This window comes from Excalfactoria chinensis, chromosome Z, assembly GCF_039878825.1.
Source record: "Excalfactoria chinensis isolate bCotChi1 chromosome Z, bCotChi1.hap2, whole genome shotgun sequence".
Classification (NCBI taxonomy): Eukaryota; Metazoa; Chordata; class Aves; order Galliformes; family Phasianidae; genus Excalfactoria; species Excalfactoria chinensis.
The window spans coordinates 10,498,896-10,514,758 of record NC_092857.1 but is presented as its reverse complement, the minus strand read 5'-3'; the positions used below and the strand labels follow the sequence as shown (position 1 = coordinate 10,514,758).

General features: G+C 33.4%; 1 protein-coding gene across 1 annotated transcript in view; it reads right to left on the bottom strand.

Annotated features, from left to right (window-relative positions):
• Window positions 1–15,863, bottom strand: part of SPEF2 (sperm flagellar 2) — a 44,430-nt gene that overhangs the window by 16,465 nt on the left and 12,102 nt on the right. The window contains exons 8-18 of the mRNA XM_072359552.1: window positions 15,594–15,782; window positions 14,258–14,445; window positions 12,448–12,616; window positions 8,775–8,994; window positions 8,152–8,282; window positions 7,848–7,914; window positions 6,031–6,104; window positions 4,572–4,675; window positions 3,466–3,719; window positions 1,565–1,673; window positions 680–837 (exon numbers count right to left, since the gene is read on the bottom strand). Of these exons, the coding sequence (XP_072215653.1) occupies window positions 680–837; window positions 1,565–1,673; window positions 3,466–3,719; window positions 4,572–4,675; window positions 6,031–6,104; window positions 7,848–7,914; window positions 8,152–8,282; window positions 8,775–8,994; window positions 12,448–12,616; window positions 14,258–14,445; window positions 15,594–15,782 (1,663 nt within the window). The remainder of the gene's footprint in view (window positions 1–679; window positions 838–1,564; window positions 1,674–3,465; window positions 3,720–4,571; window positions 4,676–6,030; window positions 6,105–7,847; window positions 7,915–8,151; window positions 8,283–8,774; window positions 8,995–12,447; window positions 12,617–14,257; window positions 14,446–15,593; window positions 15,783–15,863) is intronic.

Below are 15,863 nucleotides of genomic sequence, written 5' to 3'. Positions count from 1 at the left end.
TCTGCTTAATTAATTTGTAAACACTTATGGTTTCTGTATGATACTTGAGAAAGAACAATGTAGTGAAGGCCACATCAAGTCTTTCTTCTAATAAACTGAAGAAAATAGTTATTAAAAATCTAATCCAGGTTTACTTGATGCAACTTTTTCTTTGGAATTAATCTTTTTCCCTTCTTTTTAAACAATTCTACAGTATGGAGTTATATGTAGCTATGTTAATTGCATGGATTAAGAAGAAATATGCAGTAAGATGCACCAAAAGATGCAAATAAAGTGCACTGAGTTACCCATGTTTTTACATTCCTGATAAATGAATATATTTTTGTAATGGCAAATTATCCTTCCTATTCTGTCACACTATCCCACACAGTGTTGACGCTAGCTGTAATATTTCTGGAAGAAAGTACTGAATTTAGTAATTCTTTAGTGAATTTAAATATATCCAACTGACAGATTATTTTAAATCTTTTGAACAAATTATCTTTGTAGCTATGTGAAATGGGTCCATATCCAGTGAAAATGTAAAAACATGACAGAAAATTTCAAAATTCCACTCTTGTAGATGTGGTGAAAATAGCTAGTTTTCCCACATAGTTTTATATTTTACGTATTAGCGCTATCCATAAAAATCAATCTATTTTCTTAATGAACTGTAAAAAGTAGGAAAGGAAAAACTTACTTCTATTCTGCTTTTTGACAATTTCTTCAGTCAGAATTTCCTTTACAGTTTTGCACACAACACTTTCTTCTCTCTCTGCATTGACCTTCACTAGAGTATTTTGATGGAGCGAAAACCAGTTCTCTAATTTTGGCCATGTGTCTAAGAAGCTTGAAATTCTGCAAAAATCATATTGATATATACCATTAAAAAAGGACTACTGAAATAACTACAGGAAAGTAAAATATTTTCCCAAAAATAATAAACAAAGGAAAGACCTCAATATCTAACCCAATACCAAAACAAATCCAGGCAGTACTTTTGGAGATGTTCAAATTTCTAACCATATAAACACCCTCAGATTAAGAAAATAATTCTTGGTCTTTCTTATCACAAGTCAAGCCTATGTTTTCTTGCATTACAACTAAAACAATTATAACCAATAATATAATAGTCTAAACTAGTTAATATTATCAAATATTTAAAATCTAAAGTTGCTGCTCTTGATTTTCCTCTACACGTAAAATTTAATTAAAAGTAGTATAATTTTTTTAAAAAATCTGTTGATAGAATAAAATACCGAAAACTACAACAGCTTCTCTGACACACATACACACACACATGCACACACACACATATTTATATATGATTTTTTTCAATTCATACAAGCAAAATAAGTTATCCTTGAAAAAATACCTTGGAAAAACAAAACGTAAGAATTCCTAACGTCTAGAATTACTTACATAGCACCCAAAAATCTAAGACCTCTTAGTACTCCAGTCAGAGAAATTTTAAGTAAAATCTTAACATAAGGCTTGTGCAATCATAGATCACATATGAGCTACAAATTAATTACATGCATAACCATGTGGCTGAAGTAACTTTTCTGTACTTAATATAACATACCTGTGCAACACGTACTCCCTTGCTAAGTCAGTCTTCTCTTCTACGATTTTAACATCTGAATTTTGACTGTTGTCCTCCTGTTCAGTTTGAGAGGGCTTTGATTTATCTGCTGTGTGGAAAACAGCATATATGAGCAGATGTTGAAAAGGAAGCTACTGGACCAAAATAAGATAACTACTTTAAAATAATGTTTCTAGATTTCCTTGAAAAGCTTCCCCAAAGAAAGGACAGGACAGAAATAAATCAGAGAAATACTAAATAGAGCTGGGTAAGGACATGGAGACTTCTGTTTCAAAGTCAATTATAAAACTACATTTCCTGATGTATACTTTGTAGTCACAGAAAGGTGTAGTTGTAAAGATGTGATGGGTGGATTATTTCAGGCATATATATTCTTATAGTTTAAAGGTGTTCCGATTTTTTTTCCAGTCTAATCTGAATCTTCCTTGAAGTAACTACTCCTTTCCAAAAGAGCAATGGATAGATATACCAATGAATCTGAAGACAAAGTATCCTCTATCTCAGAGACTTCTCAAGATTAAAAAACCACTTTAATTTGATAGAAATAACCAAATTTTTATAGCTTTCTGGTTTTCCTTTGTTTATTTGTTTTGTTTTGTGTTCTTTTTTGTTCCTATGATTCTTTTATGACCAGAAGTCATCTTAAGAAACAATATCTTTCTTGGATTCATGAGACTAGTACTCACATACTATCACATCTTCAAAGGGTTTTAGCAAAAAAGATCTTAAAATTAATATGAATTTAGTGCCAGTGTATATGTATATGTTGATGGTATAGGTAGCAAAACCTCCTAGAATTCTGCATTATTCTCATTTCTACCAACATATAAAAGCTAAACATAAACAATGTTCCATTCAAGTCATGTGCTATGTAAGTGTTACAGTGAAAACAGTTGCACTAACCTCCTTATAATCTGGGCAATATGGGAAATATTTGTGAAAACAACTAGTGTTTTGTCAAGATGAGTGGGACCAATGAAAAATAAGTAGTCTGGAAATAAAACAGCTTTCAAAAAGCCTTTGTTGCTTTTACCATTTTTGTCCAAAATCAACTATTTTTGGTTGTTCATTGGCTAAGACAAGACAAAAGCAGTAATCAGTGGGGAATGAATGTTGTCATATCTCAGCAATTTAAAAGTTAGCACATCTCTTTACTTACACTTTCTTTTGTCTCTTTCCAAATGTATCCTCTGCAGAAAAACACTACTTGGACAAGCTCATTTGGAATTTGAATATTTGGACATTTGGAATTTAGAAATTTCTGCAGCTGTAAGCTATATTTTTCCTAACTATTGCTTTATAAGATAGCCAACACTAGCCACTGTGCTACCTCAGCTTCAGCGAAATTTCAGGACAAAAAAAAAACCCACAAACACACATGCATTTGCACACTTACAATCTGCCTTTGATTAAAACAAATGTAAAACAAATAATCTGCCTTTGACTAAAACAAGGATAACTTGGAAGCATTCAAGATGATATTGCAAAACAAATGGGTGAGAGAATGTGAGATATAAAGAAATGGCAAAATAATGTTATTTTGCTCAAATTAGCATCATGTAAGGTTAAAATTGTTAAGTACAAGTAAAACCTGAAATAATGCTTGGGATTAATGTGTTACTTGTATTCAGTCACATATCTTTAGACAAGTGAACAAAGTTAAGAGGTCTCACAAATAACAGTAAAAATAAATAAATAAATAAATAAATAATTCTAACTTCATAATTATAAAAAAATACAAATAGTGGTATTTAAAATTAAAATAAGCAAACTGCTACCATCTTGCAAAATACAATTCAGAAGTTTCCACATCTTTAACAATCTTAATATTCCCCTTACCTTAAAATGTTCTTGTCATTTGTTTAATTGTAGATACTTACACTTCAAGCTAGCCACACGTTTCTGTGCTGTGGTGTCTGAAATATCCAATAGTACAGAAACATCAAATGCAGAGAAGGCAACAAGAGGCTTGTTGGGGGTTCTAGGATTTGTAACAAGTAAGAGCTTTCTGCTGTTCACACATTCTTCTGTTTCATCTGGATCAATCCCTGTATAGGCTTTTTCAAATAGCCTTGCCTGATTAATCGTCATTGGAAATCCATCCAGAATCCACCCCTTCTCTGGTGGTGTTTGCCTAAAAGTAAATGAAAAATGTCATTTGCAGAGAAAATTGATAGCATAAAATTAACACCTAAGGAAGAGCTTGTCCTAATAGTCTTTTATTCTAAATTCAATATATGAGATATCCTGATGAACACAGAATATAACAGACAGCATCATGTTCAAAATAGTGAAAAATTGACATTATAGTAGAAAAATTGCATCAAAATGACCAAAAAATGGTAAACAAAACAATGTTTGCTTCTTGATAAAGTTTTCAACAACAATCTCTGTAGAGCTGTGGCTGTACTGTGATTAGAGATTTCATTGTTTTCAAAAAGTGCCAACTTCTTCACTAAAAAAACAAGTAGTAAAAACTGTTTTATAACATTAAAGTACAAATGGGAGTAAATATAACTTAAATGACATTCATGTGGGAACTTAAGAGCTAGTTGCATATGAGAATATTTGAGATAATTTTCTGTCATGCAAGAGGAGACAAAAACAAGCAACTTAACTGCTGAAATATGAATGTTTAGATAATGTATCTCACATTAAACCTAGAAGAAAAAATACTAGCACATCCTGAGTAGCTGAAAACTGATAAGCAAAATCTAGACATTATACAATATAGACACAACATCTAATGACTGCGTGATAGTTCCTTGCTTTTTTAACTTGCTGCCAGTGGCATACAGTAATGCCTGCAAAATTAAGGGCTGGATTCTACCACTTTGAAACCACCAATCAGTCCCACTTTCCCAGTAGCACACACAAATTTTCTAGTAATGCACTGACTAGAGAGAAATGGCTGAATCTGTCCCTAAAACATGGATAATTACATTCTAAATAACCGAGGAGGAAAAAAAGCTACATAATTTCATACTTAATGGCTTCCAATAGGATGTCAACTAGTAATTCATCAGGAATACTTTTTCCTTTCTTCAATAATTTCTGTGATGCAGCGCCAAGCTGGGCACGTACAGATAGCTGTGGAAGAATGCAATTGAAAGAACATGTAAGAACAAAAAGCTCAGGATGGTGACAACACTCACAGTTCAAATGACCGTGATTATATGATGGTTGCTCTGAAAGTAATGCTTCCTATTTTGCTGTGTCAGTCCATGACACCAGGGGCAGATAGTGGTGGTATAGCAATAAAGTTCAAACCTTCTCACCAGCATTCCATTACAATTTATTGCCATGTGACATATGTCAGCAAAGGGGCAGACTGATAAAATGGTGCCTTGACATGGAAGGAAAGACATATGAAACAAAAGTATAGAACTGAACTGCTCCACACATCAAAAATGGCAGTCATTGACATTCACTGATGCTTTCTAAAAATGTATGGAGACCAATAAGTGTACATGAGCACAGAAAGGTAGTGGGTGGGTGTTTCACCCATGGCAACAGTGACAGTGGGTCATCTTAACAGGTGCAGATTTTTCTGAGCATAGCATGCAGGCTCTTGTTCGCTGCTGATGAAAATGTATACCTAATGTTGGTGTCTATTCTTAGAAATAGTGTTCTGTAGCTGAGAACTTACTCTATCAGTTAGTATTATTGTCTTCTCTGTATCCAATACAGTTTCTACAGAAAGAAACAGGAGGCATTACTTTCTGAGTACATTTAGATTTTATTCCTGCATTCCTTGATTATATTTAGTCTTGATTATGTTACTTATTCATATTTAATGTTTATTGTATGATCTATCTACCAGAAATATTTTTAGCTGATGCTAAAGAGGCCTCATTCAACTGAAATGTTGAACCGCATGTCATCACACATAAAAAAGACACGCAGGAATAAGATTGAAAAACAAAAGATAAAGAAAACCAAAATACAAAAAAATTAAGTGCCTTTCTCCTAATATTACTCTGATTTTCACTACTCTAAACCATGCTTGAAGTTTTCTTTAGCAACATTTAATATCAATGTTTATATAGGTATCTTAATTGTTCTTAAGTTCTTTCTAAGAAATTGTTCTAAGTACCTTTCAACAAGAAAAACAAAGTCAGAGAACTGCAGAATTAATTATTTTTGAATGTAAAGAAACCTTGTGATGGGGAGAATTACTTGTGTGGCACAAGCAACTTTCAGATCACATTTCAGGTAAGTCAGAAATTATATAGGAAGTACCTTATGTTACATTAATGTGAGAGTAAACAGGACGACACTTACATACAATTCTAGCTGCACATATATTTTCACACAGAAAATTCTTGCAGTAAGGTCAATAAATAAAAGGTAAAACAGTGACAGAGTATCACCATTTTGTTGTTTAATGATAAGAATCTAAATAATGTATCTTTTTATTGTAGTAGTTAAAATGAACTACAAACCATGGATATGTCATTCTTTTTGTGGTCTGATACAATTTCCTGATCAGATGGATGCTTTTTGACAGGATGATTACCTAAAATAAACATTTCAACATATAACGATTCTGCATCTGTAGTATTTCTTACTATAGCTAAATAATAAAAATACATGTTTTATTATTGCTCTCTGACCAAATTAAGACAGAAGATATTTGCAATAATTAATATCATAGGACTACTGAAAAATTCAAGTTGCAAGCAGCCTTTAGAGATCAGTTCAACTTTACAGTTAAAGCAGCATCAGCTGGAATGTCAGATTACATTTCTCAAGTCTTTACCAGTTTCAGAAACCTCTAGTGATAGAAATTATCATTGAAGACAGTCTGTTGCAGTGCTCTTATGGGGAAAAAAGACATTTTCTTGCATATGGTCAAAACCAGAACCTTTATAGGTATCTCTACAGCAAAATGAAAACTAGAGGAAACACAAGCCTGCTGCTGACTGGAGCAAAGGACAGAGATACTTAATGTCTTCTCTCTCTTGGTCTCTACAAGTACAACCTGCCTTCACGAATTTCAAGCCTTTGAGACAAGCAGTGAAGTCTGGAGACCAACTGTCTTGCAAGCTTTGAGGACGAGCTCATTTTGAGCCAGAAACATATCTTTGATGTGAAGAAGGCCAGCAGCATCCTGGACTACATTATGAACAACGTTATCATCAGGTGGTCATACTTTCCCTATACTCAGTCCCAGGGAGACCTTATCTGGAATGTTGTGTCCAGTTCTGGTCACCCCAGAGCAAGAAAGACCTGGATACATTGCAGCTGATCCAGAAAAAGGCCATAACAATTACTGAGATGTTGGAATATCTGATACACAAGGAGAGGCTGAGAGCAGGGATAATTCAGTCTGGGGAAAGAAGTCATGAATGGAAACTTGTCAATGTTTGTAAACATCTCAGGGAGGGAAGTAAAGATGAAGCCACAATCTTCTCAGTGATGCAAAGTGAAAAAAGGGACAAAAGGCAATGGAAACAAACTGAAACACGTTGAATTCCATTTAAATGATAAAATATGAACTGTATGGGTTACAGAAATTGGAACGAGTCACCCAGTGAGATTGTAGAGTTTCTGTATTTGGAGGAGTTTAAATCCCAAGTGAACACCGTTTATAGCTGAACAATATGAAATACTGAACCTTCCTTGAAAAGTGTTGAACTCGGTGGCTTTCAGAGGTTCCTTCCACCCTCAGCCACTCTATGATTTTGAGTTTATTGGCTGAGCCCTATATCAGTTCCTTTGTTGCTAAGAGCTGTTGTAAAGAAAGGTAAAGAGAGGAAAAGAGAGAGCTTGCCTCACCTTCCTTTCAAAATGAAGCTTTCAACCTAGACCCTGTCTGTGATGCATTACAGCTGCACAGCAACCATGTGAGCACTTCTGACTCTGATCCACATCTCTTGACTTTCTCACTCAACCTCACATTTACTGCATCAGTAGATTTACCATCAGACTGATGCTTACTCTGGTACTGTCTCTGGATCTGATCCTTTAGTCAACATGTTCACTTTCTACTGGTGAAGTGTTGGCCCTGCCAGACTTACTATTGGCATCACCTGCAGGCTCATCTTCCTGTGTGGAGCAGTCTGCACTTGCTTTTCCCAAACACTAGGAATGCGCAGAAACACAGAATTCTTAATAGAAACTATTCTGAAAACTCAGATGTTATAGATTTTATTTCAAGTGGACAAGAGAAAGGGGATTGTAATTTAAATTTAATAATAAGAATTAAATTATATGAGATTTAATTTAAATTTATATTTGAGCACACACACACAAATACCTTTGGTTCCATTGGTAAGTATTCTGGCTAGAAATTCCATTGATGGTTCTGAGGAGTCCCTCTGGACCTTTTATCAGTTAAGAAAATAAATAGATTAGAAAACAAACAAACAAACAAAAAAATCTACACAATACTGGAAAACAAATCTGTCAATTGAAGATGAACGTTGAAGTCTGTTAAGAAAAAAACCTTACTTCTAAGTCTGAAATTGAGTAAGAAATTGAGACAATATACTTTTTTTCTTTATAGACACCATCCTCTTTTCTCTATGAGAGTCAAAGCCAAAATTAACAAAAATGCTTACCTCACTTTGTTTTGCAGAACTCTCTGCTTCCTGTGAAATCAAGCTGTGCTCAGTTTTCATTTCATTATTATGAAAAGCTTGGATGGCCTCCTGAACCAGAGTATCAACAGACAGTACCTGAACATTGCAAACTAATACACATAATAATTAGATCGCCTTATAGTTTGAGCTGAGCATACATAAAGAGAGACTACTAATGAAATTAAATCAGTAATTGGAGTACAGCATTACAACATGTCATGGAATTCACAGTTCCTTCTGTTTGGACTTTTTGTCTAAGTTGTTTTCACTGTCACATCTCTGTAACCACTGCATTCACAATCTATCATACATCTGCTAGTCTCTTCAATAGCAAACATCTTCAGAGAACTCAAAAGCATTTTTAAAATCTCAAGAAATGCAGAAGAAATATTATAACAACACTATATGAGAGGTCAGCACATCTTATTTTGTAAGATAATTAGTGAACGACTTGAAAGGAACTTCAGTAAAACATAATTGCATGTGAGGTTCAAGGATAGTAATGAAAGGATTTGCCAAAAGAAACTTCATTGTAAGAGTCAACTTTAAAAGCAACTAAACATTTTAAAGACTTTTAGGTGAAGAGATAAACAAAACTCTACCTTTTTCAAGAAACTTTACACAGGTAGTTTTTCCACTAAAAACTTTTCCCAGAATACATCCCTGGATGGGAAATGGAGGAAGTACAGGCAGTAAACATTTGGGTTTTGAAGGATAGAAAATCTCCATCAGTCTATGAAGCACATGACCCAATATATTATTGTTAAGAAGAGATTTATTTTCTCTGTTCTCTCCAGTTGGGCACCATTCCCCTGTCATAGTCTGTATAAATAAATTATCAAACAGTTAGGGAATATATCTTGTATTTAATCTTTCTACATACATATAATTATATAAACAATCATATAGTAACCAAACCAGAACAGTACTAAAAATATTTTTTACATTAGAGCTTTATTAAAAGATGTAATTGTCATAATCATTAAGCTCTCACTGCTATTCACTAAGACATACGTAAGAGACAAATACTCCTACAAACATTTTTAAAGATGTTTAGAATCATTTTTTAAGATCCTGTAAACACAAAAAGCCATCTCACTAATACAACAGAATAAATCAGCTATACCTTTTTGGAATATAAATCCACTATCCAAGCATCCAGCACTCCAATGATTGGACAATATTATTGCCCAGTGTCACACTCATATCTTTGAAAATTTATGCAAAGAGTTAAAATACATTTATCTGCCTAATACACATTCAGTAGTGATACCAAAACAATACCCAAGAAGACAGAATCATAAGAGCCTTACATAAAAGGATGTAGTCAGAAAAATTTAACACCTTTTCCCACTGTAATATTGCACCCTATAACAGTAGGAAAGTGCTATGGAGGACATGTGCTGTATATGCTACAATTAGAACCTTTTAGTATGCAGGAAAATACTAGTTCTGTTTCAGTTATTCTTAAATGGCACAACTGTAAATAGCTGCTTGCTAGATACGTGAGTTACTAATAATCCCAATTAGTTTCTGGCTTGTTGGTTCATTTAGGGTGTATAATGAAGTTAATGAATTTCATTAATGAATTAGCAGTTAATGAATTTCAACTTTAAAGAAAAAAAAAAAAAAAAAAAGAGGAAAAATTCACAGTGAGGGTAGATCAGAACAGGCACGTGTTGCACAGGGAGCCCCATCCTTGGAAATATTGGATTGCTGACTGGAAAAGACACTGAACAGTCTATTCAGAAATCAGATCCACTTTGAGTAAAGAGGTTGAACTACATGACCACAAAATCCCTTTAATTAAATATTTAATCACCATGAACAGCAACATATAGTTTCAAAGTTCTTCACATTCATGTTCTAGGTAGAATATTATTTTCAGACCTTGTAATCGTGAAGTTATATATTGCCATAGCATATACTCTACTATCAAATTTTACTTTGAACACATATGCATTAGGTAACTAATACCATGTAACTTACTATTACTTTAAATGAAAATACGACATATATTTAATCAGTTAAAACCAGAAAAAAAATATTTCTGAGTTGTAAGATATCTCCTCCTTAAAACATCTCGGAGGGTGTATTGCTTAATAAGTTGTGGAAAAGATTACTTTTAAAAAAGATCAAATCCTGATGTATCTGAACTATTTTCCTTAAAAATTATGAGAAAGGAGAGATCATTTTTTTTTTTTTTTTAAATTCTATGCAACCTACAATACAAATGAATTCTAAATGAGTGAATTTCTTGTTTGAAGTACTCGCCCTTCTTCTTTAACCAGAAGATTGATGGACCATACCTGTGCTTATTTAAACTAGGTTACCTGTTACATAATTCCTGGTCAACACTCTCAAAGAAAATTGGAAATTATTTGATATTTTGGGCGATGCCTCATTGAATCACAGAATCACCAAGGTTGGAAAAGATCATCCAGTCCAACCGTTCACCTATTACTAACAGCTCCCACTAAACCATGTCCCTCAACACAACATCCAGTTGTTCCTTGAACACTCCCAGGGTTGGTGACTCCACCACCTCCCTGGGCAGTCCATTCCAGTGCCTGACCACCCTTAATGAGAAGTAATACTTCTTAATGCCCAGCTTGTATCTCCCCTGTTGTAGCTTGAAACCATTCCCTCTGGTCCTATCTGGTCCTCCTGTTATGTTTGTTGCTTTCATTTTCATGAATTGCATTAATTTATTAAGTGATGAGCCATAATTGATGTTGTGGTAGTTTCCAAATATTTCCAGGCTTATTCTTTTGTTCTTTTATTGTTTCAAATATACTTCTTTAACTCAGCATTCTTATTAAAAACTTATTATTCTTGAGATATGCCAGGTTGTTAATGCTGGGCTTTTTTCTTAGGGGAAGAAATCATGATAAACTTTACCAGAATGCCTGGACAATACACTTTCAAGATAGAATAGTCTGAAGGTATTAGTTGTTCACTTAGGATTCCAGATGACATGAGTGTGGATTGGTGCCAACCATTTTACACAAGCTACAAGATATCATTTTTGATTAATACACATTCAGAAAAGTGTAAGACTAATAATGCCTGGAAAAAAATAAGTATGTGAATGTAAATTTGAAATAAGCTGGTACTGAAAAAAAGGCTTTAAATGTGTCAGTAAATGTTTAACAACTATTACTGGCCTTACGTTGAAAGAAGACTACTAGATTCTGCAATACAAATAATAATATAACTGAAAATAATAAATTTTCTTTTTCTCCCCATTTTTTCCACACCCAAAGACAGTGATCGTGAAATTTATTATGTGAGTTGATATGGTATGAACAAGTACCTTATAATTAATCAGGAAAACATATTTTAAGATTGACACCAAAGATAACTCAGCTATCAGGCATTTACCACAACTCCTAACAAAAACTCAGACTCACTGCACAAAAAAACAATATACAGTTTGGTTCAGGGAGTTGGTAAGAATATGAACATATTGTGGCTATAATTTCCCAAATCTTCAAAAGACGGGTTAGTTGCAATGACTTACATGTATTACTGTTAAACAGATTTTTTGAAAGTACTGGAGTTGTGATTGTTTGTTTGTTTGTTTGTTTTTTCAAAGAAACCATCAGCAATATTGTAATTTTAAAAATACTGTACAATAGTTTTTAATTATAGCAAGAGCACTATTCACCATCTTTCACCTAAAATTATAAAAATTATCATAAAATTGAAGAAACATTTTAAGGTACTTTGTATCCTAGCAGAAGGTCTACCAAAATATTACCCATTAAAATTAATTTTTATAAAATCTGCCATCTGAGAATAGATCACCCAAACCAATAATTGCTATTAAATACTTTTATTCAAAATCACTGGAATTAAGACTACCAGCTTTTATAATAGACACTGTATTTCTTCTCACTTGTTTTTTCTGGCTGTCTCTCCTCACATTTTCAAATGTGGTAGCATTAACCACACTTTCAAACTCCAGTTGGGTAAAATTAATTGCACAGTAATTTCCTTGTTTATCTTACACACTCAGTAGATAAATATAATTAATGTTATATGTAAATTAAATTTTAAATGTTTTAAATTTGCAGCAGCTCTCTGCTGCTACTGACATACAGAATAGCCATATATTTCCAGAAGAAGCTCATGTAATGAAAAGAAAATGCATGTCAAATTCTGATGTCATAAACTACTGAAAGAACAAAATGTAACATTACAACAAAATTTTTACAATTATGAACAATCAAGGTGTATTATATTCCATTATGGCCTATCAGTTTCATGTACCTTGTATTCACCATAATCTTTTTCATCTAATAGATCCATTTTATTCAATTCTGTAAGTTGTTCTGGGCTTGGTTCACTTGGCAAAGTTTTAATTGAGGCTTTTTCATATATTGATTTTCCATGGAAAAATAATTCTTTCCAATCACAAATCAGTTTTAATGGGACTTTGCTGCAGAAAACAAATAAAGAAACAATCCTGAAGGCATACCAAAGCAAAAACAAAAGCAGATAGACATCTGAGAACACTGGACCCAAATTTATAACAATCATGAAATATGGATATGCTAAACTAGATATGGTTTGTAATGCTTTCTGTAATTGCTACAGCTTTTTAGAGGAGAAACCATAAAAATACTTACTGTGGCAGCTACTTGTATGACAGTAGTATCTTCCTAAGTGTGTCAGCACACAGCATTTAGCTAGGAGAGCTGTGCAGTTATAGTTGTGCTGCATTTAAGTTAATTGCTCCAAAATGCTATTCTCTTCTGTGGGGTAAAGCCTCCCCTTACCAAAAACCTATGCTTTTTTATTATCCTGGAAGCTAAATATTTATTCAGAATTGTACCAACAGATAAAAATCTTTCTTTTTCATTGCAAAGGATCATTATTCATCTGAAACAAGACAAACTGCATGTAGTAAAAAGTAATTAAAAGATTATTGTTATTGCTAAATGCAAACATGATAACGACATCTTTTGATGCTGAATCCTATAAAAAACTTTATTTTGACAAATGCTCAAAATTTTTTTATTGTGAATAGAACTAGATTTTTAAAATTCTTTTTATTTTTATTTTTTAGCAATTACTGTAGATGCATATTACAGCTTTAAATGACCTATATGTAGTGGCAGTAAATGCAGATATAATTTTAATGCACATATTTTGAAAAAATATTTCAGATATTCATAGATACTGTTTTCTACTGCAATCAAACATGAAAAGCAAATGTGACAACTAGCATTCACTGGAATGAATAATGACTGTGTCACAAAAGGAAATAGCCACTAAATGGTGTCTAGAGTGACTATCTCATCAAGTACTTACTGGGCCTATATTTCGATAATTTCCACAAGCTACAAACATATATATTTCATATGGTTACAGTTTTATTACTTAGTAAACAATTACACCAAAAGTAAGAAATTTTAGGCACCCTTTCTTATTCTGCAGGCCTTACACCATAGTCTAATCTCTGAATATTAATGAAAGAACTAGAGCTTCTACCTCATGGAACGCAGCCATGTGGAAGATGCTGACATTTTAGGATCTTCTCAGAAAACCTGCAGCATTGGGGCATGTCAGAAGAGGGAATCACAGCTTGTAGGACTCAGAATATTTTGAACGGAGCGGCTATTTTTAAGATAGTCCAGGCACGCTGATGTATATTACAAAATTAATTCTGTTTATATTACAAGGGTAAACATTCAGCCAGTGGAGCAACTTAGAATGAGATGAGCACTTCTCAATTTTTAACTTTAAAAAAAAAAAGGAATTTCTGCATGTAAAAGAAAGTATCTCCACGAGTCATAGGAAATGAGGGCCCCCTAGTTCAAAGGATCCATGTTAGTTGAATTTACAAGGAATTAGGGCTTTAGCACTAGTTTGCCCAGTTTTACACAACAGTGGATCTTCACATGAACGGAGTATCATCATTTAAGTATTATCATTTACTCACATTAAGTAATTCAAGCTGTCATTCAAGATTTCTGGGTATCCACTAAAACATTCCCGGTGCTTAAGCCAGCATGAATCATTAAGTCTAACAGCTATCTAACACCTGTTAGTTTTGCCTAACAGCTACCATACTCACTTGTTTGTCAATTCTCGATATTCTCCTATTTTTGTTGACAAATCAACAATTTGGTCAATCACTTCCCAACATACAGAATAATGCTTTTTATAACGAGCTTGAATTCTTTCAATGGCAATTTTCTCACGGTGCTCTCTTTCCTTGGCAATTTGTTCTTCAAAATCAATTTTTTCTTGTTTTGCAAGAGCCTAGAATTTTTTTAAAGAGTATATTTGAGATTGCAAGAAAAATCAAACTGCAAAAATGTACCACCATAGATATGAAAACAAACTTGCTCAGTTAAGGTAAGAAATTAAAATGGAATCTCGCCAGGGATGAGACAGTAAACACTAACATACAATGAAATCTAAAACTTCTGTTCATTATGTAACTTCCAATTTTGCTTTCTAGCTAGGAAAACATGATGCAATAAAGGAATCGTGTTACTTCTTTCTTGACATATATTAAGAACATATTCAGTGCTTAGGGGATAGAGAAACATGAAATGATACTGTCTATTCTTCCTAAGGAACAACAACTCAGAGGCATTTGTAAAGGCTGAGTTCCACTGAAAACCACGCAGAATACTTAGAACATGTAAAAGGCAGTTTAACTTAACAAATTCTGACCTGCAAATAATTTGAGATTATTGGTACCATTTGACCTTTGAGAAAGACTTTTTGCCCTGGTGGAGAATTATCAGTTATTCCTGTGATGAGGTACTTCAGCCAAAAGTGTACACAAACAAATGTAGTAAACAAAACCTATAGATTCTGATTATTTGGGGTCCAGATGGATTGAAGGATTTAAAGATGGTAATTGTTTTTGGCAGGAGCAAAGTACAATTCCTGCATGTTATGGCCTGTTAGGGACATAGCACTTGGAAGTTTGTAACAGGATTATGAATTCTTTGATTTTTTAATATTTTATTAAGAAACTCTGAGCCCAAAGGCAGAAATGAGCTCTCAAAAATGAAATTCTTTATCACCAGCACTTGCCAAAAAAGGATATTAGCAGATTACATTAAAGGAAGTGAAATACATAATTCCTGATACAAGTTTTTCTGCCACTTTGTTGTTTCCATCACTTCTGTCATTTTGCACATGCAAAACTCTTTTCATCTCAGCACAAGATTAAAATTACTTTGTAAGAAAAGATCACAATTAAATGTTAAATTACTCAATTCCACCCACTACGAACTTTGCAGTAGCTTTAAACATAGTTAAAAGTGGTATATTAATCATTAGGTCACCCTGTCCCGAGAAAAACAACTGAATTCTAACAGCTGACAATGCAAATTCCACAGGTAGATATTGTATTGCTCCCAGAGCAACTCAGGGAATAAATAACTATTTACCGCCTCTCTGTCAAGAGCTTCCTGGAACTCTTTCAGTCTTCTTTCTTCATATTGCTTTTCCCTGAAAATTCTATTTTGTTTTAACACCTCTTTTTCATGTCGAATATGCATGAGTTGAACAGCAATCCTCCGCTCCTGCTGAGATTGTCTCATTAGCTTGTAAATAAGTTGTTCCTCCTGGAAAATCTCCTAGAATACATATATTTAAAAAATATCATTACTGACAGGTTACAAAGTATTTCATGGACAAGTCATCACTATCCAATAAGA